Below are 27,395 nucleotides of genomic sequence, written 5' to 3'. Positions count from 1 at the left end.
AGAGGTGAGGCTTTCTGTCCTTTTCAGAACATTTCTCAGACCAATTCTGGGGCCAAGGTGAGATAACAGAGAGCCTTTCCTCCACCACACATTGGAGGGGGTCTCAGAGAATAAAAACCTACCCAAGGTCTTCAAGGTATAGGGTTGGCTGGGGCCTACTGGGACGTCCCAACTGTCTTCCCTCCTGACCCAGAACTTATATCCCAATATGTGAAGATCTGGGTCATGGCTTAACAGAGCCAAAGACTGTCCTTTGCCTGACCCCCTAAACTGACCCCAAGGCCCAGGGCCAGACTAGTAGCTGTGTGGCCAAGAGAGGGTCAGACTTACAATATGATGGTGAGTGTCCTGTTGGGATACCTCCTGAGTTTGTGATGCTCTGGGCATTTTCTATACCACTTTGATTTATGTTTAGCTGTTGTTTTCTGCGCTTGTGGTTTACTAGCTTCCTTCCTTCCTTCTATTTCCTCTTTCTTCCTTCCTTTTTCTCTCCTTCCCTCCTTCCTTTCTTTCTTCCTTCCATCCTTCCTTTTCCAGTGCAGCGAACGTTGAGCGATAACTGTGCCCTGCCTTATGTTGGAGATAACAGCACATTCTGCTCTAGGGCTTTAAGACGAGTTACAGGAAATGAGAAGGGAAGAGAAGGAAAAGGGAAAGAGGAAAGTGGATGGAGGGGAAAGTGCAGAAGAAAGAAAAGGAGGAGGGAGAATAAGGAAGAGAGAAACAGGAAGGAGAGGCAGAGGAGCGAGCAGGAAAGAGGCAGAGGGAGAAGCAGAAGATACAGGAGAGGCAGAGGAGGGAAGACGGGCCTCTGGAGTGCTAGCATGTCTAAGGCCCTCAGCCAGTCCTGTTCATCTGGAGCTGTGGAGATACCTAAGCCCCAGTCTCGCCAAGGGGAGCTCGTGAATAAATACCTCTGGGTAGGAGCAGATATCTGTAAACACAGCTGAGGAATTGAAAGTCAGGTTCTTCAAGGGTATCGACTTGTCAAAATCACACCACAGCTGCGGATTAAGAAAAAAAAGAACAACAAGAAACAAACAAAAAAAAAACAACACAGGAACAACAAAGTCAGTGTAAGCTGGAGACGGAGTCCTCTGCTACCGCTCTTGGGTTTCGGCAAATGCCTGGAGCAGGCCAGGCCCTAGAGGGGCTTGATTTCAGAATTCAGTGCCAGCTGGGATTTTTCCTTTCATTTTAAAGAAAGTACTGGCTCAGAAAAAACATCTGCAAGCCAGTCACGAAACCTGGGTAAGACTGCTCTGTTGACCCCCTCCCAGAGGGTCACTGGAGTGGGGCTTTGAAGAGAGAGCCAGGTGGCAGGAGAAAAGGTCTGGGGAACACTCACAGCCTGTCTCCACGTCAACAGCTGGGCAGATTCGAGGGATCCAAGGGGGCACGCTTTCCAGAAAGACGCTTAGTGTCGGGGAGGTGGGCATTTCCTAGGCCAGAAATTGCTGTAGGAGATTCTGTGGCACTCAGAAAAGCATAGCTACCGGTGGCCGAGTGCCCGTGCTGTGCCAGATACTTTGTACAAAAAGGCCTCACAACCACCTTGTGATGTAGCTACTACTTTTATCCCCATTTTACAACTGAAAAATATGAAACCCTGAGAAGCAAAGTAACTTGTCCAGGGTTGCCAAGCTGGTAAGTGGTGGAGCTGAGATTTGAACGCAGGTCTATCTGACTCCAAAGCCTCTGAACTTCCACTCCACTGTGGCACGGTTGGCCCCAGAAGTAACCCTGACCTAGAGTCACTGGGCTTATTTCCAAATCCTGCACCCCAGAAACATCTGATTCATCAAGACTTGAGATCCTGGCTACGACTTGGCAGTCTGTGATCAATGATCCTAAGTACTTCCATTTTCAATTGCCATAATCTATAAAATGTTCATTAGGTGATATATTTAATTAGATCATGGTTTCCCTTTTCTTTGGGGATTTCCCTCTTTCTTCATAGACTCCTTTACTACAAGGCCAACCGCAGAGCTTGAGCAACATATACTCTAAGTAATTATTGAGCCAATTTGGACAATGGATTTCAGGCAGTATAAACCTCCAACACAGGGGCTGACAATTGTGGGGTTCACAGTTCGGGTCCCTGAACACTTGGAGACCCTCCCTTAGGCCCAAAGGGCACAATGATGGTTTCAGCCACAAGACGATGCCTCAACTAGCCTCCCTCAATGTTCAAAACCTGGGATCAGATAAATCTCTCCTAAAATCTAGATCCCTAAATCATGGACAACACGGACTATTTGGATAGACACAGATAATGCCTAGAGCGACTATGTTACCATTCTAGAGAGAAAATGAAATCATTAAAGCGTGGATCACCAAATTAAAACAATGATAAATACGGCAGTTGGAGATTCATCCGAGTTCGATGTGTCACATCCAATATGAACTCTTAGAACGTCATAGGTAAGATGCTCAACCTTCCTGAAATGCAATTTCCTCATATGTTACATGGGAACAATAATACCTACCTGTGGCACACAGTAGGTGCTCAATAAATAAATGACAGCTATTTATTCCCATTCCCCCACTCCCACTCCCAGAGATACAATTTGGCATATGAGAACGAGTGTGAGTCATGGAGTCAGACAGACCTTAGTAGCAAGTTATTTCATGTCTCTGAGCCTCAGTTTCCTCAGCCATAAAGTGGGGATAATGAGACTTACCTCACGGGGTTTATGTGAGGATTAAACATGAAAAACACATACAGCTCCTCCTTCAGTGCATGGCACATAGCAGGTGGGAAGCAGTAACTCTTATTTACGATTATGATTCACTGGCCACTGGAAGTACAGAAACTTAAGGGCGTTTGGAGCTCCTTTAGAGCAAATAAACTCCGCCACTGGGAAAAAGACAGTTTTCCACCAGGAAAATGCACAGTTCTGACAGTTTAGCCACATCTTCCTTCTCTAACCCTGAGCTTGGGGCTGGACCAAGCACATGAAGATAACTAGTACCAAGGAAGGCAAGGTAAGAAGCTGCAGGTTCCGTAAACTCTTAATTCCTGCTACACACTAGATACCAAAGGGCTTGGAATGCTTACGATATTTACGATGGCGCCCAGGAAATTAATCAAGATGGACGCAAAGATGATGACATTCCTGGCCAAATAGGTCTCGTTAATCCAACAGCAAGTTTTCCGGAGGACCAGGGGCAAACACTTATAATCCTCCGCTGTGGTGATGAGGACCAAAGCCGAGTGCAGCATAATCAGGATGGAAAACTGGATGGCCATTGGCATCACCCTGCAGGGAAACACAGAACGTTGGGTCACGTGGCATTGATCGTGTGATCCCCTCTCGATGAGCAACTCTGGCAATCACATTCATGATCGCCCTTTCCCACTCCTTGCACCCCGTAATTCCTCTAAAGCTCTGTTTGTTCAAGAAAAGGGCTATTAACAGAAGACTTTTTAAACCGATTAAATCCATCCCTAGAATATTCTATTGAGAAACTTTGCAATGAGCATCAAACATCTGGCTTGATCTATTGCTTCTGCCCATTTTTTCCCACTTCTTGTCTCGTTCCTCTTTCTCACTAGGCCGCTGCTGCCAAGGCAACACACCATTGGAATTCTATCCCAGCACTCTGGCTGTGGGAGAGACCCACACGCACTTTCCCCTTCAAGGTGGGTTTTAGGAAGCATTCTCCCTCTGGGCTGCTCTGATGCCAAGAACTGAACTTGGCACCTCTGCACGTTGCTCAGTTTCCTTAGTGATCATCACAGTTTGCAAAGACTAGACTATGTGCTGTGTGGGACATGGGTATGTAGAGCTCATACTTGCCCAAGGCTTCAACATCACAACCAACTCTGCATCTCAGGCTTCAAAGCTCGGTCCTGTGGTAGCTCCTGCCTATTGGGCACCTCTGTTGGGTGTCAGGCGGTGATCTAAAACCCCATCTCTGGAGGCATCTGCTTCTTCTCCTTATCAGCCAACTTATCACCAGGATTCTCCCTGGGAATTTATCCCTTGCTCTCTATTCTCTGTCCAGCCACTTGTGTCCTTGGCTGGCACCTGTCATTTCTCTACCTCTATTTTAGCCAAAAAACTGCTGCATGTTACATGGTGCCTTAATGGACACGGTGGGAGATTTTATATCCGTTCCTTCCTCTAAAAAGTGAAGCTCATTCATTTGGCTTTAATGTGTTGACTGGAGCTCAATAAATGTACATTTAGTGAATGAAGTTGAACCCACCTTCTTCTAATGCTACCTCTTCTTATCCTCTTGCCGGAATTTTCTTATTATTAATAACACTAGCGTGAGTACTGTATTGAACTCTGATTATGTGCTAGGCACTATGCTAATCACTTTATATACAATACCTCATTTCCATTCCTCAGAACAAACCTAAGAGGTCTTTTGATCTCTTTTTTCACATGAAGATTTAAGGCTCAGAGAGGAGTAACTTCCCAGGGGTTACTGAGTTGATAAGTGTTAGAGCTAGGATTTAAAGTCCACTCTGCTATTCTAATCATTTTGGTGAGTAATGTATGTCCCATATTTGCAGCAATTTTTTTTGCTTCTGTGGTTTCATTGTGACATTTATTCGTTCAACAAGCTTTCTTCCTAGGTAGGCATCAGGGGTACCAGGACGAGAAACACATCTTGCCCATCTTCTAGGAGATCATGATCTAGAGGGGAATATGGATATACAAATGATGAACTATTATATATTATGTTATGATATAGAAAAGGTTATAAACAAACATCTTTTAGAAAATAAGAAAGGAAATCAAGGAAGGCTTCACAGAAGAGGTGACATAGGGGTTAGGTCTTGGAGGTTGAAGAGAAGGAGTTTTGGGAGGAAAGACTGGGGAATGTGAACAAAGTAACAGAAGAATGGGAGTGACCAGTGTGTTTAGAGTTTTTCAGTGAGCCAGGTGGTGAGGCTTTGGGACTGGAGAACAAGTGGTCCAGTAAATGCTGTGCGAGAGAGCTCTGCCTGTAGGCAATGCACTGATATTTAAGATGTCTAATCAGGGAAGGACATGATCATATCTGTGAGTGTGAAAGACAACTGTGGTGGGAGGTGGTGGGACTGAAGAGGAGAGAAAGTATTTAGAAGGTTAAATAGTTGAGGCCTGAATTAACAAGGAAGGGACATAGGGTAACAGCACTGATAATTGGGATGTTCAAGGAACTATGTGGAGGTAATCTTTATTTATTTATTTATTTTTGGCTTCATTGCTGCGCAAAGGTTTTCTCAAGTTGTGGTGAGCAGGGGCTGCTCTTCATTGCAGCGCATGGGCTTCTCATTGAGGTGGCGTCTCTTGTTGCAGAGAACAGGCTCTAGGCATGCGAGTTTCAGTAGTTGTGGCTCGTGGGCTCTAGAGCGCAGGCTCAGTAGTTGTTGCGCATGGGCTTCGTTCCTCTGCGGCATGTAGGATCTTCCGGGACCAGGGCTCGAACCCGTGTCCCCTGCATTGGTAGATGGATTCTTAACCACTGCGCCACCAGGGAAGTCCCTATGGGGGTAATCTTAATAAGTGTTTTATATGTGTGTGTAGGGGGGCTTTTGGGAGAGGTAAGTCATTATGAGCAACATGAATGTTTTCACCATCTTACCTGGGTTAAGTGCAGGAAGAAAAGCTAGTCTACAGAGGTAAAGGGTGATGCATTTGATTTTGAGCCAGTTGAATTTTGGGTGCTTGTGGATCCTCCAGCTGGAGACATCTAGATGTCTAGGCAGCTAGAGGGATGGTTCTAGCACTCTGGGTTCGGAGCATGTAGGCGGTGGTTGAAAAATCTGAGATTGGAGAAAACTGCCCAAAGAGAGTGTGCAGAGTAAGAAATAAGAGGACCAAAGGTGAAGCTACGGGAGAAGCCAATGGGCCAGAAGAAGAGATGGCATCAAAGGGAATTTAGGAAATGTAGTCAGTACACAGGAGAGCAGGAGTGCACGGCATCATGAGAGCTGGAGGGTAAGACATTTAAAGGACGGAGTAACCAAGACTGCCAATTTCCTCTGCGTGGTCAAGCATCATGGAGGCTGGAAAGTGACTTCTCCTACAGCCCAGCTATCATTGTTGGAGGGTTTTTGTTGTTGTTGTTGTTTTTAATGCTTGCACAGTTTTGATTTTATGGATCACCTTGATAGGAAATCTCTGCAGGTGTTTTAGATAAGAACAGAAGGTCTGTGTAGCAGTGGGTTCCCAGAGGGCCCTACACAGATGGGTAACTTCCCCCCGCACAAGCTGGAAAAACACTCCCTGACAACACACCATTATTCCTGGGCACCCAGGGGAAGCAAATGACAGAGAATGCAGGTGGATTGCTTTGTCAGGCACTCCCAGGAGAGAAGGGGCCAATTCCAAGGCTGAGATGTGTCTCAATACTGTGAAGCAGCCATCGAGAACACAAATATCTTGTTCCAAAGCGAAGGAAGGAGCAAATCAGGCCAAGGTTGAGTCTGAAAGCCGCCCAGCAGGAGACTCAAACTCTCTCATGGTCACGGCCGCCATCCAGGTAACCTACAGACCTTCACATGGCGCACCGGCCTAGAAGGGTGCCCCTGGTTCTCACTGCTTCCTTTTCTCCTTCTCCACCTCTTGTACGCCATGGGCAAATCCTCAAGCACATGCCCTACATGCTGTGCTACTCCTACCTCTGTATTTTCTCACTCTCTGGGGGGTGGGGGGTGGGGAACATCCTGGTCATCCTTCAAGGCTCGGTCTTTCTTTGGATTCTTCCAAGACACCTGGCATAAGGCTAAGTACACAGAAAGTGCTCAATAAATACTCACTGACTTTTCCTTTGTGTGGGGAGAGAAGACTGTTTCTCCTCTCACCAGCCTTCTTAGGCTGTATTGCCATCTGCACTGCCAGCCCCTCTGCCTGCCCTTCTGCTGCGTCCTTTTCAAGCAGGAAGAAGGGCCAACCCTCCTGCTTGGAGTACATCTGGAGTGTTCAGTGGACCTGGTTCTCACCAGAGGGCAGTGTCGCTGTTAAAGGTCAGTGTTTATGGGAAGTTCAGATGCTTGTCGTCTCTTCCTCCTTGACCTTCCCTGTGGGAAGAGGCTTGGTCATCTCTTCCCCTTGACCAGGCCACCTCTTCCTTTAAGCAAGGAAGCTCAGGTTGCCCCAGGAAGTCCTGATGGGCAGGAAGTGAAAGGCAGGCAAGAGCAAAGCCCTGTGGATTTGAACCTGTAGCTCTGAGACATAACCAGTAACGCACCTTGGGCAAGGTACCATTCTTCTGAGCATCTTAGTTTTTAAAGTTTTTGGTGCATCTTATTTTAGTCTGCAAACCTGGGATTTTTAAGTCCAGTCTGGACTATCCTCGAGAATCTGCAAAGAGCCTGCGAGTCCAATAGTGCATTTGATCCTGTAGCATCCCTGAGAAGTCAGTATTTGTAGCCTCTTCATTAGGTGAAAATATGGTGACTCAAGAAGGGAAGGGGAACTAGGATTTATCAAAATAGGTATGGTTCATTTAATTCTTACAGCAACCCTGGGAAGTTGGCATTGTTATTCCCATTTTACAGATGAGAAAACTGAGGCTTCAGAGAGGTCAAGTACAGACACATAGCCAGTAAGATGCATAGTAAGTAGATCTATTAATATCCAGGGCCTCTTTCTTTCCTCTCTATCTGCCTTCTCTTGCTTGCTCCCTCTCTCTTTTTCCCTTTCCCTCCTACCTCTTCCCTCCCTCCATCCCTCTGTCATTACCATGCATGCAGACTTAGATACACTGTTCTATAATTACAAAAGGTATTGTCTGGCCTTTCCTCAGTTTCCCCTTCTGGGAGAGGAACAGCTGCACGCATGTGGAAATTAAAGGAAAGCGCTAGGCAAGCACTATCTTTCTTTGCCAGGGTCCATTAATTTTTGCTTTGGGGGCTGGGAATTAGCTGTGGTCATATGAGCAGAGATTGCCTCGTCTGCTACAAAGTCCATGATGGAAGAAACGCGACTGAAAGTCACCTACCATCTGTTCAGTCTCAGAGAATCAATCAGAAACAAAGTGAGTTGGAGGGGAAATGAGCTCACAGTAAAGAAAGCTTGGGCTGTGTCTGGGGCCCACAGGCTGCTCAGTTCCCGCTACATGTGGGCTGTGTGGTCAGAGCTCAGCTTTGACGTTGTCTTCACTATCAGTTTTTTCTCTTCACTGAGCAAGTGAGGTTGGGGTGCTGGCTGGTATTTTAGCTCCTGGCTTCAGCTTGTACCCCACAGTCAGAGGGACTCCATCAAGCCAGCTGCTAGGCGAGGTTCCAGATCTCTTCCCCCGAACCCAGGAATTGGGCATCAAGGTGGCTCATCTTCCTTGGTCACCCCTTCTGGGAAGGGGGCTGGGACCCCTTCTCAAGTCCAGATCCTCAGGTCCATCCTGGGTTCCTCCTCCTGTCTCATCCCCCACACCTGGTCAGTCCTGGGAACTGTCAACCCTCCATCCTAAATACCGAGCCAATTCGTCCTCTCTGGTTCACTCCGCTGCCACTATCTTGTCCCTATTATTTGTTGCCTGGAGTTTTCCAATCCCCTCCCAGATGGTCTTCCCAGGTCCAGACCTGATCCCCTCCTATCATCATCCAGTGAGACCCTTCTAAACACAAATCCAATCATGTCACTTCTTGGATTAAAAGGCTTCAATGAAGTCTTCTCTGCCAGCCAGTCACAAATCCTCCACAAGGTTAACAAACCCCTCACCTCCAAAACACCCAGTTTCCAGCCCTTCCCACTCCCCTCCTTCTCAGTCCTCTCGCATAACCGGGAGAGTCCTTCAGGACGCGGCTGAGGTGTCAGTGTCACCTCCCCTCGGAAGGCTGCCCTGATCCCTCCACCTCACCGCACTCCTACACAGCCCATGCCACCCTTTCCCCATCCTCAGTGGTAGCACTATATTATAGCTGTTCAACTCATTTCTTTCCCCCAAGTAGGCTGTAAGCTGTATGATGCCAGGGACTGTGACTGTGTGGCCCCAGGGTCCAGCACAGACAGGCACATAGCAAGTGCTCACAGGATGTTTGTTGGGAATGTCAACGCCCTGTGCTCCTGGAGTCCAGAGGGAAGCGTGCACCAGATATGACCACATCCTCACCCTCACTGGCAGGAGTGAAGCGGGGAGTCAAGGAAGTTTCGGTAGATCTGGCAAAAGACCCTACAAACACCCACAGCTTACCACCCTGAGACCATCCTTTTTCCCAGGACCCTAGTCCACACATGGCTCTTGGGTGGTCAGGAAACCCATTCTCCTGTGGCATACCCTGGTACCCTGTCCTGATTTATTCATTGCCATAGCATTTACAAATCTACATGCATAGCATATACATATCTACATGCATACCATAGACATATCTACATATGTATCTACATACATAGCATATAAGTAGCTACATTTATAGCATATATATACATATAGACACATGCATAGATTTTAATTATTTCTTTGTCTCCTTCCACTAGATTATAAGGCTCAGAAGGGAAGGGTTCTTTTTTGTTCTTGTTGTTTTTGTTTTGTTTTGTCTTTGTCTTGTTTTTTGTATTTTTTGTTCAGTGACATAACCCCAGCATCTAGAACAGATCTGGCTCACACTAGGCAAGGTTTCCCCAGTTCCATTTGGAAGAGGTACCTGGTCCTTCCTTCTCTCTCTCATTTAAAACTTTTTTTAAAAAACTGTAAAATGAACCATAAATACAGAAAACCACATAAGTATCACTTAATTGTTATTTTAAAGTGTCTGCCTTAATAAAGGTCACTCAGTTCACGAAACAGAACTTCCTGGGGCATTCTGAAGGTCCATCCACGTCCCCTGTTCCAGGCATAATCCTCTCTCCCATCCCATTAACCACTTTCCATTTCTTTATAGTTTTATCATCCTTTTTAGACACTACAGTTTAGTCTTGCCCATTTTTTGCTAAGTCTGATTTGTCTTCTAAGTCTTTAGAAAAAATCTACAGGTTCTCTCTTTATCTCATTCCTCACAATTTATTTATTGAAGAGTATGTGCCCTTGACCTGTAGTCTTTCCCACTGTCTGGATTTTACATTTTTTTCTTTTAATTTATTTTATTGAAGTATAGTTGATTTACAATGTTGTGTTAGTTTCTGCTGTACAGCAAAGTAATTCAGTTATATATATATATATATACTTTTCCATATTCTTTTCCATTTTGGTTTATCACAGGGTATTGAATATAGTTCCCCTATATAGTAGGACCTTGTTGTTTATCCTGGATCTTGCTTTTGTATACTCATTCAATATCTTCTGTCCCCTGTGATTCTTGCAAATTGGGAACTGGATTCCTGGTCACACAGGTTTGGCCCCTTTGATAAGACTACAGACTTGTGTTCTTCCATCAGGAGATACATCTGTCTTTCCTTTTTGTGCTGTTAACTCCTAGATCCATTAATTCATTGAGAGTTGGAAAATGGTGATATTTTAATTCTATAATTTCTTTAAATTGTATTAGCTTGAATAATTTTATGATGTTTCCACTCACCTGATCTTGCAGTTCATGCAGGAAAGACAGAAAAAAAAATTGTTTCTTTCCCTTTTTTCACTAGTTTGCAATACAACAGATCAGTTCCCTATCATCCACCAAAGGTTATCAACCCTTAAAAATGTCATTATAAACTCATAAAGTTTAAAATATTTGCTGGTTTTTGATCAACTGTTTTAACAATGATCCACACTGGGGCTAAAATTATTCCATCTTTGGACAGTGGAAGCTTCTTCAATGCAGTTTCTGAGTCCTTTAGAGGTAACTAAGAAGCATGATGGCTTCTTCGCATTCTAGTAGGACAAGAGGTTCCAGGCCTATCTTGCACATTTCCTGTCCCAGCCGTAGAATCAAACATATCTCCAAAATTAAAAAAACAAAAAAAACAACTGTGATATGTTACTTCCAGACCACAATCTGGTCCCTAGTTATGCTCACGTATACTGCGTTGGAAATTCTTTCTAGGATTTCCCATATTTATATCTCCAATCCAGGATACCATCTTCCTTCTAGTTCTCATGTCTTCTTAAGCTCTTCTTGCTGTGAAAGTTTCTCAGACTTCCTTTGTCTTACTTTATTTTTTAACATCTTTATTGGAATATAATTGTTTTACAATGGTGTGTTTGTTTCTGCTGTATAACAAAGTGAATCAGCTATACATATATATATATCCCCATATCTTCTCCCTCTTGCGTCTCCCTCCCACCCTCCCCATCCCATCCCTCTAGGTGGACACAAAGCACCGAGCTGATCTCCCTGTGCTATGCGGCTTCCCACTAGCTATCTATTTTACATTTGGTCGTGTATATGTGTCCATGCCACTCTCTCACTTTGTCCCAGCTTACCCTTCCCCCTCCCCGTGTCCTCAAGTCCATTCTCTATGTCTGTGTCTTTATTCCTGTCCTGCCCCTAGGTTCTTCAGAACCATTTTTTTTTTTTTAGATTCCATATATATGTGTTAGCATAGGGTATTTGTTTTTCTCTTTCTGACTTCCTTTGTTTTAAATGACCTTGACCGTTTTGAGGAGTACTGGTTAGATATGTTGTAGACTGTCTTTCAATTGGGATGTGTCTGATGTTTCCTCATGATTAGGTTATGGGTTTTGGGGAGGAAGACCACAGAGCTCATGGCATTCTCATCACAGCTCATCAACATGACATCACTGTTGACGTGAACCATTATCAGCTGGCTGAGGTAGTGTGTACCGGGATTCTCCATATACCCCGCCATCCACGCTGTGGAAGTCACTTTCACCATAGCCATACTTGAGGAGAGGGGCTTAAGTTCCACCTCACTGAGCACAGAGTATCTACATAAATTACTTGGATTTTTCCCCATGGGAAATTTGTCTGTTCTTCACCTTTTATTTATTCATTCAACCATTTATTTACATCAGTGAACCTATGGATATTTATTTTATATTTTGGGTTATAATCCAATACTATTTTATTTATTTTCTTGCTCAAGTTGTTCCAGCTCTGCTTCTAGGGAGCTTTCCCTGTGTCCCTTTGACATACTTCCATGTGTGTGTTTTAATATTTCCTTCTTTTCTGGCCCTAAATGATGTTCCAGGCTCCTCTTGTATATTTGCTAGCCCAGACTTAGAATCAGCCAGCTCTCCAAGGAGCCCTGGTTCCTTATATTGGATATGGATATTAGAAATCAAGATCAGGGTTGTGCTCATTGCTTGATGTGGTGTTACTACTGAGGCATCATTGCTCCTGGGCGTCCTCTGCTGACAGAGCAAGGACACACATATGTGTATTCTAATCTGTATCAATAAACATATCTGTGTTTATACAGACAGCCTATATCTAACTATAACTACAGTGAGCTAAACAAATTCATACTAACGTCTCCAACTCTAATCCTTTATCATATGGATCATTCTAGCGTTTTCTGCTTGCTTATCTGTAACCTTCTCCGTCAACAGTGAGAAACTTGACTCCCACAGTCTTCCATCCATTTACTTAACTGTTCAATTATAGCGCACATATACTGTGGTTCAGGTTGTTCACACATAGCTCCATGAGAAACACCTTTATCAGCTAATGCACAGCGCTACTGCACAGTTCTTTCTGCGTTTAGTCCTCAAGAGTCCACGCATCTCCAAAGCTACTTAGGAACCACCTTTTCTCCCCACCCCCCTTGGTGAGGTTGTTTCACACTTTTAATACAGTTATGTTCTTTTATCGCAGTCTGATTTCATCATGGGTTTCCCTGAACTCGTAAACAATTTAAAAACATTTGTATACACTAAGGTTTTCATTCTTTGTGCTGTAAAGTTCTATGGGATTTTACAAATGCATAGTATCATGTATACACCATTACAGTGTCATCCTGAATAGTTTCACCACTCTAAAAACATCTCCTGGGCTTCGTCTATGCAATGATACTTTTCCTCCCCACTCCCCAAATAATATCCTCCTTCCCTTTGCATGCTCTCTGATTTTAACTGAGCATTTCATATGATTCCATTTTGTTTCCTTTCTTAGCATATCAATTTTATTTGTTTTAAATTTTTTTTAGTGTTTGCCCTAGAGTTTACAATACGCTTTTGAAATTAATCTAGGTCTACCTTCAAATTATACTGTAGCACTTCATGCGTAATGGGGGTACCTGAAAACAAAGCATCCCCAATTCCTCCCTCACATGCCTTATTGACGCTGCTGTCATTCATTTCACTCATCCATATGTATAACCACTAAATACATCATTATTGTTACTTTAAACAGTTATCTTTTAGATCAATTAAGAATATGAAAAAACTATTTTATTTAACTTCATTATTCCTTCTCTGATACTCTTCCTTTCTCTGCGTAGAGCAAGCTTCTGATCTACATCATTTTCCTTCTGTTTGAAGAACTATTTTTTTTTAAACATTTCTTGCAGGGAAGGTCATCTGGAAATGCCATTTTTACTTGTCTGATAAAGTCTTCATTTTTCTTTTGCTTTTGACTTCTAGGTTGGTGGCTCCAGCTCCGTTCTCTTCTTGCTTGCACAGTTTCTGATGAGAAGCACCGTGTAATTCTTCCTCTTCCTCTATAGGTAAGTAGTAACCCCCTCCCCACACGGCCCTGCACTGTGTCTTCCATTAAGACTTTGTCTTTGGTTTTCTGCAATTTGAATATGACATACTTAAGTGTGTTATTTATTTGTCTGGTTATTTATTTATTGTATTTATCCTGCCTAGTGTTCCCTGAGGTTCCTGGTTCTGTGGTTTGGTGTCTGTCATTAATTTTAGAAAGTCTTCAGCCATTATTACTTCAAAGATGTTTTCTGCTCAGCTCTCCTTTTATCTCCTGCTGGTATTCCAATTACGCGTAAGTTACACCTTTTGGAATTGTCCCAGAGTTCTTGAATGCTGTGATTTTTAATTCTTTTTAATTTCATTTTTCTCTTTGCATTTCAATTTGGGAAGTTTCTATTGACCTATATGCAAACTCACTGATTCTTTCCTTGGCGTTGTTGAATCTACTGATGTGCCCATCAAAGGCATTCGTTATTTCTATTATGGTGCTTTTGAGTTCTAGCATTTCTTTTTGACTTTTCCTTAGAGTTTCCAACTATTGGGTTGGAATATATTGCCCATCTCTTCTTGCGTGGTGTGTACTTTTCCCATTGGGATGCTTGATATGGTAATAATAGTTATTTCAAATTCTCTTTCTGATAATTTCAACAGCTGTGTCATAACTTGAGTCTAGTTCTGATGATTGCTTTGTCTCTTCTTCCCTTTTGACACGACTTGTAATTTTCTGTTGAAACCTGGTTATATTGTATCAGGTAATAGAAACTGAGGTGAATACACCTTTACTGTGAGGACTTGTAAATATATTAATCTGGCTAGAGGTTGGGCTATGCTTGGTGTTTGCAGTACCAGTATGTACCAGTGACTCCAGATTCTTCTTGTTTCCTTGTGTTTGAACCGAACTCCCCTAAATACTGAGAAAGAATCTGGGCCTTGCAATTCTTTCAGCCACAGCCCGCAAATAATATACTGGATTGTTGGTGTGGGGAGCAGGTGTGGGTCATGGGGCTTTGTCAATCCTTTAAATCTCCTTTTCGACTTTAAAATATTCTTCCTTTCCACCTTCTATTTCTCTTAAGGCATTATGTGCTATGTTCATGTGCCCTATGTTCCCTCGTATTAAGTCTTCATTTCTGAAATGTATCTTTCTTTTATTTTTATTTCCTTTTTGAACACTCTTCCCAAATCGCTAAGTTTTTTCTAATTCTGATTTAGGCTGTCATTTGATGTCTTGAGTCACATTAAGGGTTTCAGTTCTTTTCGAAATAGTAGGTTAATGTTTTGTTATATGTTGTAGGCATGTCTTTTTGGAGTGCTTTCATTGCCTATCAGGATATTAATCTACTTTTAATTCTTGTTTTTCTTATAATAGCTTATTATGGGATTGTCATCAATACATTTCGTTGCTAATTTTTGTGTAAAATTAACTTGGTTGAACATTTATAAAGAGGTGTTGTTTGGGATAGTTTATTTTTTAACTCCACAGAGACTTCTTTAGTTGTTTTCACATAGTATTCAAAACATGATGGCTAGATTCCCTTTCCACTTTTACTTGGACCCTCCCTTCTTCATTATAACCCTATTGTGAGTAATTTTTTTTTTTTTTTTGTGGTACGCGGGCCTCTCACTGTTGTGGCCTCTCCCGTTGCGGAGCACAGGCTCCGGACGCGCAGGCTCAGCGGCCATGGCTCACGGGCCCAGCCGCTCCGCGGCATGTGGGATCTTCCCGGACCGGGGCACGAACCCACGTCCCCTACATCGGCAGGCGGACTCTCAACCACTGCGCCACCAGGGAAGCCCTATTGTGAGTTATTTTGATTCTATTCATACAGTTCTTTCCAGGGCCCTATCCTGGGAGGGAGATTTGACTGGTCAGTTTTGGGAGTTCATAGTGTCTGACAATTCTAGCTCTTTGGACCTTAACTGCAGACCTTTGCGCTCACCTGACGTTGGATTGGGAAAACCCCCTCCCACTTTCAACTGCTTTTGCAATTTGGCCCATGGCTTCCCAGTGAGTATCTGTTGGCGATACTGGGGCTCTTTTCTTCCCAGATATGACAGATGCCTACTTGTTTCTTTCCAATTCCTCCCACACGGATGTTGATATCACACCCCATCTTGGGGCTCTTGGGAGATCGTCATTCCCATTTTTAAATTTATGGGTTTACCACATCACCTATTTTTGTTGTAAATATGGTCCTTGAGGTTTTTGGTTTTACGCAGTTGCTCAGATATGTGGGAATTCTGAGAAATTCAGAAATGGACTACTTCTACCACCATCTTCCCTGAATCCCTTTTCCCCTTACACCCCTGCCAATCTGGAAAAGGTCAAGCATTGCCATTTCCTGACTGTTAGTTAACCTGAACGTCTTTCCTTCACAGAATCATGTTACAACCTTCCTCAAAAACCTTCAGGGTCTCCTTCCTGCTCCCAGATTCAACTCTAAATTCCTTACCAGAGCATGTGGACGCTGCCCTCCTGCAGGTTATCTCCCTTTTCAGCCATGGCACCCACCACATCCTTGCACAAATGCTTGACCCTTAAGTCTTCCATTTACTCACCGTGCTACAAACACGAGGTCGTTCACATCTCTGTGCTTTTGCCTGCACTGTTTCCTAAGCTGGGGACACTCTTCCACTCTTTCTCCCTCATCCTACTCAGCTCAAAGCATCACCCCTTGTGCCAACTTTCTTTAAACCACCTAGGCAGAATGAATCACTGATTTTGGCACAAAGCAGTTAAGTAATTAAAAGCACAGACTGTCTCTGTGTTCAAATCCCAGCTCAGCCACTATATAGATGAGGATTAGAATGCTGCCTTACTTATTGGTTATTTTTGAGGCTTTATTGAGACAATCTGTGCAAAGGGTTTAGCACTTTCCTGGCATATAATAAATGCTCAGTAACTGGAAGCCATTATTAACGTCTATCTTCCACTAAATTATATCTTAGAAGATGCAGACTTCCTCTGGAAAAATTATACCATCCTCAAGGGCTAGCAAGTTGCTTTGCCTGTATTAGACATTTAACTAATATTTGTTGATGTTATTTTTTAACCACACGAAAGGGGGAAATTCCTGGTTAGTTTAGGGAGAAGGGAACATATCCGAGAAAAGAGGCAAGGGTTACCTTACAGTGCAGGAGAGAGGAAAAAACATGGTCATTGGACCAATCCAGAACCAGATTTAAATGCTGGCTCCGGCACCTAGTACCTGTATAATAAAAGTCTGTGTCTAATAGAGTCTTAAGAGTCCAGGCTGTGGAGCTAGACTTCCTGATTTTGAATCCAGGCTGTAACACGTTTCAGCTGTGAGACCTTGGGCAACTTATTCCATTACTCTGGGCCTCAGTTCTCTCCTCTTTCAAGTGAGGGTAATGACAGTACCTACCTCACAGGGTTGCCATGAGAATTAGGTGTGTCACTGTATATAAAGAGTTTGGATCAGGGACTGGCCACATATTTTTGCTTGTAGTATTATTAGAGTGCCAATTTTGCTGACCCTGGAAGCTATGATCCTGTATCTATGAACAACAAAGAGGTAATTAACAATGGGACAAGTTAATGGGGATGGAGGGACTTATACTTACTTTCTGCATTCATGGGTGCAATGTCAAATAAAAGGGAGGCCTCCGTTGATTTTGGTGGTTGTTTTTATTAAGGCTGGGAAAAAGCTCTTGTCTTGGTGGAGTAAGGAGATTACTATGCAGCACAAGACAACCAGAACAGACTCTGATGCTGTCAGATATGTTGCTATGAATTCTGGATCCCGTTATTGTAAATTCTGATCCCTTGAAAAGGTCAGTGGCTAGCTCCAGGTGAGGGCCCATCAGCTCACAAAGACATTTCATCTGATAACTTAGTCCCTTCATATTTACCTTGAAGAAGGAAGCAAACTTTGTATCGCCGTGATAAATAGAAGAACGATAAACGCACAGACCAAGTTTGATTTGAATACTTCGTCCCTCATTTGAGAATACTGTAATGAAAAAAAAAAAGGAGAATGAATTACTTTGCAGCAGAGTTGGGCACTTGGAAGAGTGAAGTTTTACTAGTGTTTGGAGTTGGGGATAAACATCAAGAAGAGACAAGGCATTTAAATGTATATATTTTTAAAATTAAGAGGCATCCATATCTTAATAAAACCTTCACGGAGCATTGTCTCCATCCCTCCCACCAACCTTCCAGTGAGAGCCCAGGGGTGAATACGATTCCCTTCATAGTAAAGGGGAACGTCAGAGGGACTTTGCATAAACTTATAAACCAGTTCTCCTCCTTCCTCCCAAATAACATCATTTTAACAAAACAGAAGAGCACACATCCATATACACAGCAAATCAAATTCACATTGACATTCTTCACGAGTAAACGTTAAGTCATTTAAGGATCTTGCTCTTGTGGACACAGGGAAATTTTTGACCAGAGAGTCTGCCTCTCTTTTCATAAAAACTACTGAAAAAATAAATTCATGGAATCTTAGAACAGAAAACAGCCAAAGAAATCTCCAGCAAGGGCAGCTGTTCCATTTTGCACAAGAGAAACCCAAACTGATCGACCAATGTGCTTGATTGCCCTTCTGCTGTCTGCTCGAGGTGGCCCCAGGGAATGGTGCTAACTTTGTTTTGATTATCCAGAGAACTCAGTAATTTCGTTGTCCAGCCTTAGAAGCTTCTGGAAGGTCAGCACTGAATGTGCATATACTTGCCTTAGTCCTGCCTAGTTTCCTGAACCATCTTCTAGTCACTGAGGAATAATTCAATTCCTTCAGAAGAAGAAAGGATTTTTAAAGCTGGAAAAGATCTTAAAATTAACCTAAACCAAGTCTTTCTTTTTACTTTAATGCCAGAGAGGTCTAGTAACTTGCCATAGATCACACAGCACAGAGCATTTTTGGGGGTGAGAACAGAAAGCTAAGCACGGCTTTGGAACTATATGATCCCCGATTTGAATTTCACGGTTATTTTATAAAGGAAGCCAGTAAACAGAGCTATCCCAGCATCTCCGGGTCTATGTCCCTAATACCAAGAGAAGGCTTTGGTCAGGTCAGTGAAACAAAATTAGTCCAACTTGTTGATATGGGAGTCATAGTCAATGGTTACATGATTGTTATTCTCTTGCCTACTTCTTGGTGTGGTCTGGGTTTTAGACTGAACTCACTGGTTGATGTCACGGCTGTGATTTGGACAGTGGCAATGGCAGGTAGCTGGTGAGATCCATGGGGTAAGCACAATGCTGCTCAGAAACTGCACATTCATTGCTGTCATAGGGCAATGCTTTTTCTACTCCCTGGTGTGGAGGCCTCTGCCTGTTTGCTGACAACCTGCTCCATATCTAGAGGGGAACAAGCCCCTGAACAATCACTGTAGCCATCTTCACTCCTGATAAAGCTACAGAAAATCCATGTTACTGATAATTTTCAAAGAGCACTACCTAAGAACAGGGCACCATCAGAGAGACCCACACATACCAGCTTGAAGATAAATGAAGGAGCCACAAAGCAGTTAATTCAAAGAAAGATAAATGTCTGAATTCCTTCTAACAACCGATTGCACAAGATCTAATTATTCTTTGTTGGCTGTCTGCTTTCAAACCAGCTTGGTTATTTAGATTTAATAGTGAGATTTTTTTTTTTTTTTTTTTTTCCGATACGCGGGCCTCTCACTGTTGTGGCTTCTCCCGTTGTGGAGCACAGGCTCCGGACGCGCAGGCTCAGCGGCCATGGCTCACGGGCCCAGCCGCTCCGCGGCATGTGGGATCTTCCCGGACCGGGGCATGAACCCGCGTCCCCTGCATCGGCAGGCGGACTCTCAACCACTACGCCACCAGGGAAGCCCAATAATGAGATTTTAAGAACAACAATAATAATTTTTCATGTACCGAATCTCTCTCTTGCTCCTTTTTATCATCTTCATCTTTATCATCCTCATCACTTCCATCATCACAGCATCTTGGAGTCATGATGGACCGTTGCCTATCCTTTCCGTAACATCCCTGAGGGCTACTCAAATGCCTGCTGATTATCATCAGATGTGACCTTTTCTGCTTTGTTGGTGGCAGTGGGGTTCTCTTCTCTGAGCTGGGGCAGGGCATCCTAGGGTTTCAAACACCCTCAACTTGAATACTCCTAGCGCCTAAGAGCTCATTCCTTTGCAAAAGGATTCCTTCCCATTTTGGGCTCATTCTCACTGTGGGGAGGTTTTTTTCCTATCGATCCCAAGCCTGAGTCCTGACTCCTTTCCTGAATGTTTTAACTGATGACTTAAAAAAAAATGTCACATCACCATCATTTGTCCAGACTAAAGTTGCAGCTGGTTTCATGTTGTTCATTTCCTTCAGAAGTCAAGCTGGTTGGTGACAAAGTATCTGCTGTACCTCCAGATCTTCCACTCTGTCAGTGTTTCACTGTGAGCAAAGCCAATTCCTTTTAACCTCACTTTTCTTAACTACCGAACGGGGGAATGAATACAATTCACAGGTTTTGCAGCGCTCTTCCATTTTTACTGTATTTTATTATGCTAGAATTTAACAATAAATTCTCTTATTTTCAGGTTTGAACTCCAGTGCCTAGCACAGTCACAGAAAGGAATATTTGTGAAGATGAAACCAATCAAATATAAAATACTGGGTTTCATAATGGAGTGTGCTTTGGAAATGTAAGGAGGCAGAGCTATGGAAAGAACGTTCCTAACTGGCTCAGGGTGAGATGACTGATAATTCATTTCACTTCCTCTTGACTTAGGAAGATCTGATCCCTCTGGTTCACAGCTATATTAAGTTACACGTATTCTCCCTCCTGCCATAGGCAGACTCTTTCTCTGGTCTCTGTTCTATCCTCACTTGGTGCCACATATTCTTTTCTACCTTAGTAGTGAGCATGGACTAATCTAGAGCTAGACTACCCGGATGTGAATACCAGCTTCAACACTTACTAGCTATGTACCTTGGACAAATTTACTAGGTTTTCTGTGCCACAGTTGCCTCATCCAGAAAAAGGGGATAATAATAAAAACTATCTCGTATGGGTTGCTGGGAGGATGGAATGAGTTAATATATGCAAAGTGCTTAAAGCAATGCTTACAGCACATGGTAACCTTACATAAGGTTTACTATAATCAATTAATTATACATATTTTATTGCTATACTTGTTACCTTTTTGAAGCCTGCTTTTCAACCACAGTGTTGCTTTCTAGAATGCTGCCTTCTACTTCTCTGTACAAAATTATACCTTGTACTCAGTAGGGTCCCCCAAAGCGCTGCTGACTGAGTGGTCCATCAAGTCAGAAAAGATTCTTCAAAGGGGAATTATAATCTCGTATGCAGTCTTTTGTTTTAGGAAAAGACTTTGTCCTTATTCCTTCCCTTTCTTCCTAAAAGATCCTCCATCAATGAGTGGAATTCTCCCTTCTCCAGGGACCTTTAGGAAAGCTGTCCTTGGAAATGACCACTGGGCCCTTATAATTCATTGAGTCCTTGGTCTGTAAGAGGACTTGGCAACTTTATATGTTACATATGAGGAACGTGAGAATCAGATAGGGGAAAGAGCTGATCAAAGTCAATTAGGTGGTTGGTGGCAAAGTTCAGATGATAAGCCACATCTCCTGGCTCCTAGGTCAGTGTCTTTGGGCAGGAAATGCCTGAAGACAGTAACTGAGCCAACTATAAATGGGATTAATACCAATTAAAAAGACCGTGCCACTTGGAACAAATTACAAATGCTTCCTTTGAGAGCCTAGATTAGAATTTTGGTTATAGTCAGCCCTCTGTATCCAGGGGTTCCACATCAGATTCCACCAACCACAAATCAAAAATATTCGTGAAAAAAAACTCCAGAAAGTTCCCCAAACTTGAACTTGCCACTCACCAGCAACTACCTGCATGGTACTTACACTGCATTTGCAACTATTAACATAGCATTTATATTGTACTAGGTATTACAAGTAAATTAGAGATTATCTGAAGTATAGGAGAGGATGTGTGTAGATTATATGCCAATACTATGTCATTGTATATAAGGGATTTGAGTGTCTGTGTGAAGATTAGAATAACTGAGTAACTCAAGTAGGACCTCACAGATTGTAAGGACAGAATCCAGAGCGTGCAAGGCCTCATTGTCTGCACTGATTGCTGTAACTTTGCTATTTTCAAGGTAAAATCGTCTTCACGAGGTGCATGGTCATGTGTCTTGTTGTATTTCAGTGATGTGGTTTACAGTACAAAGAAAGAAAATGGGTTAAAAATTTGAGTCTATGTAAATCTTCATTAGAATGAAGGTGAAACATGATCTGGGCAAAGAATGGACCTCATAAACAGCCCATGAATTGGTTTAATAAATTGGCACTGCTGCATTTTCATGCCTAATGAATGGCTCCTCAGCACAAAGCAATGCAACGCAAAGAACCCTTTCCTTAAGGCCTAGAGGAGTGAACAAATAACAGGGAAGAAAAGAAAAGATACAGTGGATTTTATTAAATGCAACAGAATAAGAGGGACCACCGTCTCCGAATAATTAAAAAATTGTTTTTAAAATGAATACTCCTACTTGATTTGATCAGGTTGAGACTTGGGTTCCCTGCTAAGGAAGGGGAACAGGAAGGACTTGTGTTCCATTTTGTTCATGTCTGTGGATGTCGGCCCTGCACGCTCTTGAAAGGCATATTCATAAATGAACTCAGAGCCAGGAGGATCTGTGGGTTCCTAGATCTGTCAAAATGAAGCCTGGAACCCCAAGTGTGATCACACATTCTAGATTGTTCATCCCCAGAGGTGTGACCAGGGAAGCTAGCTTGCAGAGGTGATGAACAGAGCTTCTAATTTGCTATGTTTCTTTGCCTGAGACATGCCCGGAAAATCCTCCTAGGTGGGTTGGAGGGAAATCACCCCACTCTGCTAGATCCTCCTGTTCGACTATGAGCTAAAAGGTACTGACTAAATTCTTACATCCCTACCAGATGTAGAGGATGCTTCTAACCATAGCAATAATCTAGTTAATTGTCCAAGCTACAATGATTCTGGTCTTTGTTTCAAGTGTGTATGTGGATTGAAAAATTTTATAGGTGGAATGGATTTTATTTGTCACCTTGGTCCAGCTCTTAGTAATGCTGATTTCACTCAGTAAAACCTCACAGAAATGAGCCATTAACTCCTGCCTGAGTGTGATGGGGGAAATCAGCCCCTCACTAGAGAGCCCATTCCACCTTTGGATAAATCTAATTTGGAAAATGACAATTTTCTAGCACACTTCTCATTAATATAAATTAATATGTTTGTTAAAGAAGAATCTCAACTGGGACAATCTGCTCATTTTGCATGAGTGAACGAAGGAATGTAACGTCTGTTCTGTTGAATTCATGCATTATGGAGGATGGCACTGGCTAGAGCTCCCTTAAATGAGACCATTTGGGTGAAAAGCAATTGCAATAAAAAAGCTAGGAACTAATTTTCAATAATTTCATGTTTTGAAATAGAATATATTCCCTATCCTGGTGTCTAGCATCTAACCAAATCATTTTCAAGAACAATTCTACGAGTGACAGGTGTATCTGAGGAATGTCTCACTGGTATATGTCTTCCCAAGTAACTTGACCTTTGAACAAAGTACATTTCCTCATATTTAGTAAACTCACAAGGTCATGCTAGCACGTATTTAAGATGGACAGCTTCAGAAGAATGAGGCTGGAAGGATGCCATCCCAGAGATGACGGAAGACTCAATGATAATATGTTACATCAATATTTTTGATAATGACAATATATGGTCTTCCTTGGTAGGGGGATGGACTGTCATAGGAGACTTCCCAAGCAGAACTTCATAAAGTTTCCAACCCACCATTCTCCCAGCTCACCCTCCTCCAAATCTCCCATCCTTGGGAGAAAAGGCTCTTCCTTTCTTGACTGGCCCAGTCCCCCAACAATGACAGTGGTAACTCTTCCTTTATTCCTTGCCTAGAAGCCCCTGGTTATAGGTGATGGTGACATCCACACATGAAACACTAGGATTACTTTAAGGACTGAGCTGATGACCTTTAGGTTGAAATCATCATAATTCCATCATCCTACACTACATTATTATAGGTGAAATTGGTACTCCTGACTCTGAAAATGCTGGCTTTGTGGGACTGGAGCTAGCTAATTGGTCTGATAAAAAAGATACAAGTGAAATGGCCCTTGATATCATTTGACTACCTAGAGGGTGTAGAAATAGCAGGAATTTTACAAGGTAATATCAAGAATGTAAAGGAGTCTCACTTAGCTACTGTCTGAATAGGGATGGATTTTTTTTTTTTCCCCTAAGTCTCTTTGAAATCTGTCCTTCTTACCTGAAGGAGGCGGCCTAAGTATTCTTATTATTCTGAGCCTTACTAGAGAAGTAAAACTCAAGAATAACCTGAGGCTACAACAGAATAATTCCTTCAAAAGAATTTTTAAAAATAAGATCATGAAAATGATCAGGAAGTGTCTAATTCAGATAAATGAGACAGAACACCAAAGACCACTTGGTTCAGTGTTCCATGTTCCTCTCCTCTGCATCTAAATAAGAAGTGGTGTGTTTCAACAAATTCTGAATGTCTCCAAAAACAGACAAAAGCATTTTTCTCATTACTTAATTCCAGAATCCAACATCTTAATCCATCAGATTATTTATTCATTTGCCTAGCCTTCTTTGCTTTGCTGAAATTCCTCCTTAATTATTTTAGTCTATTCACTGTAACTCCAATAGGAGTTTATGGGAAGAAGAAACATTTCAAAGTCTGTGATATATTTTTCCTGAAATCTCTTAAGCCTCCACTTAGCTTTGATTTTCTTTATTAAAGATAGAGAAAACTGAGTGAAATTCTGAACAGAGATAAGAACCACTTGTACTCAGCCAAAGGATTATCTCAAGGTTTCCTTGTGTGACAAATCCTTGTTTTTATGTGGCTACCGATGGAACAAAAGTAATATTAAATGAATGTTTTGAAAATTGTCAGCACCGAACTTGGTTCATAGCAAGCATTATCAATGGCCTATAGGTGTGTACTTGCTTAGGACACACCTTTAGGTACTTATATAAATCTGTATTTATGAAAGTCACGACCCTGGTACCCTGGGATACAAACACGTTAACACTGCTCCCCCCCCCACCCTTTTTAACGAAGTAGTTTCTCTAAAGAAGCTCTAGAAGTGTAAGATTTATTTTAAGAGAGGGTGTAGCCTCACCCCAGAATTGGATTGGCACAGAATTCATCAGGAGGAAAGGGAAAACAATAACTATTGCATTTATTCAAACACCTATTATATGAGTATTATGTCATCTAATTTTCAGAACAATCCAATGAGGGGCAGGTAGTATGATCACTGTCATCTCACTGAGATCAAACACCTTGTCCTGCAACACCCAGCCAGTATCTAGCAGGAATTGGGTTCAAGTCATGTCTAGTCAGTAATCAAGTATATGTTCTTCCCTCTGTCTTTTAGCAAAGACCAAACACTTGTGAAATAAATGAAGCTTTTTCATGTGTGCCGGGGTGTCCATCTGAGTGATGGAAAGCTACCAACTTGTCAGTATCCAATAATGATCGGTAAATTAATCCATTGCACCCACATCTATTTCCAAAGTGGGATTTGAACCAAGGTCTCTTTGACCCCCGAGCCTGACCTCCTGGGAGCATTGGGAGGCTTATGGAGACATTCCTTCTAGGCCTGTCTGAGGCCATGTTGGCCTTGAGTATGGACTCGGTAACTTCTGATGTGACCTGGTCTCTGAAGGCATGAAGCAAGTGACTAGCCCAAGTCCTAATGTGCCGCCAAGGACAGAGAAAGGTGGCTGACAACTCAGGACAACGGAATCCCAGAAGGGTTTTCTCAAAATGTAGGTCCCCTTGCAAAATCAGAATCTTGGGGGCAGAGTGATGGGCAGTCACCTGCATTTTAAACAAGAGCCCCAGGTGATCCTCAAGTTTGAAAACTATTATCCTAGAACAAAGAGGCTTTTTATTGCTAAATTTGTAATATTGACAAAGGAGGCCTGATTTCTCAAAGAAAAAAAATTCAGAATTTAACAGAAAGATATCAGCATTGAAAGAAGGAAGGAAATCTAATCATCATTGATATGGTTTGATTTTAACACTTATCCCACTAGAATACCCACATCAAAACATAAATTTTCAATCAATTTTGAAGCTTTTACTAAACATCTTAATCTTTAGTCAAGATGAGGAAGTTGCCTCATTCTGAGATGGTCACGCTGTTTTTGTAACACTAAGCTGAGTGAGGTCACTCCAAATAAGTGTTTTCATGTTATTAAGCTCTCTTAAGGCACTGAAAGTTTTGGGGTGGTTTCTCTGGCCTGGAAACATTAATAAATAATTATAACTAATTCCCTTCCCCATACTAAGCTTCATTCAGAGTCTTGTCCTAGAAGAGAAATATGGGCCAGAGCCTGAGAAATATCACCTTCTTGTTAAGTGTTCTGGGCTTAGGTTCTTCACTATATAAAGAATACACGCAAATCAATAAGACAGAGGTGAGCAGCACAATAAAAGATGACAATTAAGACAAAAGTTTAAGTTACACAGTTAAGATAAATGGACAGATTGCACAATTAAGACAAGTGTGCAAATCACAAAAGAAGAAATATAAAGACCAAAACATAAAAGACATACAGAAAGACATTCAACCGCAATAATATATTTTTTCTAAACGGCAGGGAGATGCCACTTGTATCTTATCAAGTTGGCAAGTTTTAAAAAGTATAGGCATAATTTTTGAGCATGATTTCAGAATGCACGTCAAGTATTTTAAAATGTGCATCTCATACCCACTCTTACGATTTTATCCTGAGAAAATAATTAAACATGGATGTATGATTTAACTATGACAATGGTCATTGCAACACAATTTATAATTTATAATAGTGAGAAACGGAGAGAAAAAAAAGCCCCAAATGGTTAAAACATGCACTGGCTTAGTATGCAGTTACAAAAATTATTTTGTAACTAAACCTTTAATAACGTGGGGAAAAGCCCAAGCAAAGATGCTTAACGCTATGTTACAAGGCACGATGTACAAAATGGTCCTGTTTTAATAGAAAAATTGCATAGATAAGTATAAAGAATCATACTCATGGAAGACTCGTGACAGATGCCAAAATGTTAACGATGGTTATCCAGGGTTGTAAGATGACAAGAGATGTCGTTTTCTTCTTGCCGTATATGCTTGGTATAAGCTTTTGCTAGTGAAAATGAATTCATTTTTTTTAGGGAGAAAAAGAGTTATATATAATAAAAGAAAAAATTCCAATATGATTGATAGTATTTGACAGACAGGTCATGTTTCCTACATCTCTTTACCATAGTTCTAATCTTTGTTTGCCCCTGAGATCTGTCAGCTCCCTTAGGAAATTTTAGCTGGAAACTAAAGAAGGGTGGAGGATTCTTCTGTGAAATCTGGGAGGAACTGGAGGGGACATTTGAGGACGGGATTAGGGCCCCTCCCCCATCCTGGGGTCTTCCCAGAGACCTCATGGGGTTGCAGGGAAGTGAAGATGTTGAGAACCACTAATTCTAACCTGGCCAAGGTCTAAGCCTTGGGTCACATGACTTGTCACCCACGTGATTTTTGAGTGAACGGAGGTGCTGTTTGTAATTACACTCAGAAAATGGATGTAAACCAGGCAAACTAGCACATGTGTTCATCATGACCCTAGGGAATTCACAGTCTCATAGCACTGACTGCTGAAAGCTATTAGGAGCTGTCCAACTATCTTATTTCACAGATGCGAAAACCCTGGAACACAGAAGGAAAATGTGCTGCTCAAACTTGGCTGAGACAAATGAGGCATGAGCACACTTTCCTGAAGCTTAACTCTAAGGATTCCTCTGTGTGTATGTGTGTGAACCAGCATGAAATGACACGGCAGGGAGTGAGCGAA

At 42.2% G+C, this 27,395-nt stretch overlaps 1 protein-coding gene across 2 annotated transcripts in view; it reads right to left on the bottom strand.

Annotated features, from left to right (window-relative positions):
- Nucleotides 1-27,395, bottom strand: part of ADCY8 (adenylate cyclase 8) — a 218,166-nt gene that overhangs the window by 57,766 nt on the left and 133,005 nt on the right. The window contains exons 9-11 of one of the 2 annotated variants that reach the window (XM_029222774.1): nt 17,365-17,465; nt 3,062-3,263; nt 915-1,004 (exon numbers count right to left, since the gene is read on the bottom strand). The exons of the other annotated variant lie outside the window; for it this stretch is intronic. Coding sequence (XP_029078607.1) covers nt 915-1,004; nt 3,062-3,263; nt 17,365-17,465 — 393 coding nt within the window. The remainder of the gene's footprint in view (nt 1-914; nt 1,005-3,061; nt 3,264-17,364; nt 17,466-27,395) is intronic. 2 annotated transcript variants of the gene reach the window in all.

This window comes from Monodon monoceros, unplaced genomic scaffold, assembly GCF_005190385.1.
Source record: "Monodon monoceros isolate NGI ecotype Baffin Bay Population unplaced genomic scaffold, NGI_Narwhal_1 Super_Scaffold_14, whole genome shotgun sequence".
Classification (NCBI taxonomy): domain Eukaryota; kingdom Metazoa; phylum Chordata; class Mammalia; order Artiodactyla; family Monodontidae; genus Monodon; species Monodon monoceros.
Note: the sequence above shows the minus strand (reverse complement) of the source record. Positions and strands in the feature narration are given on the sequence as shown.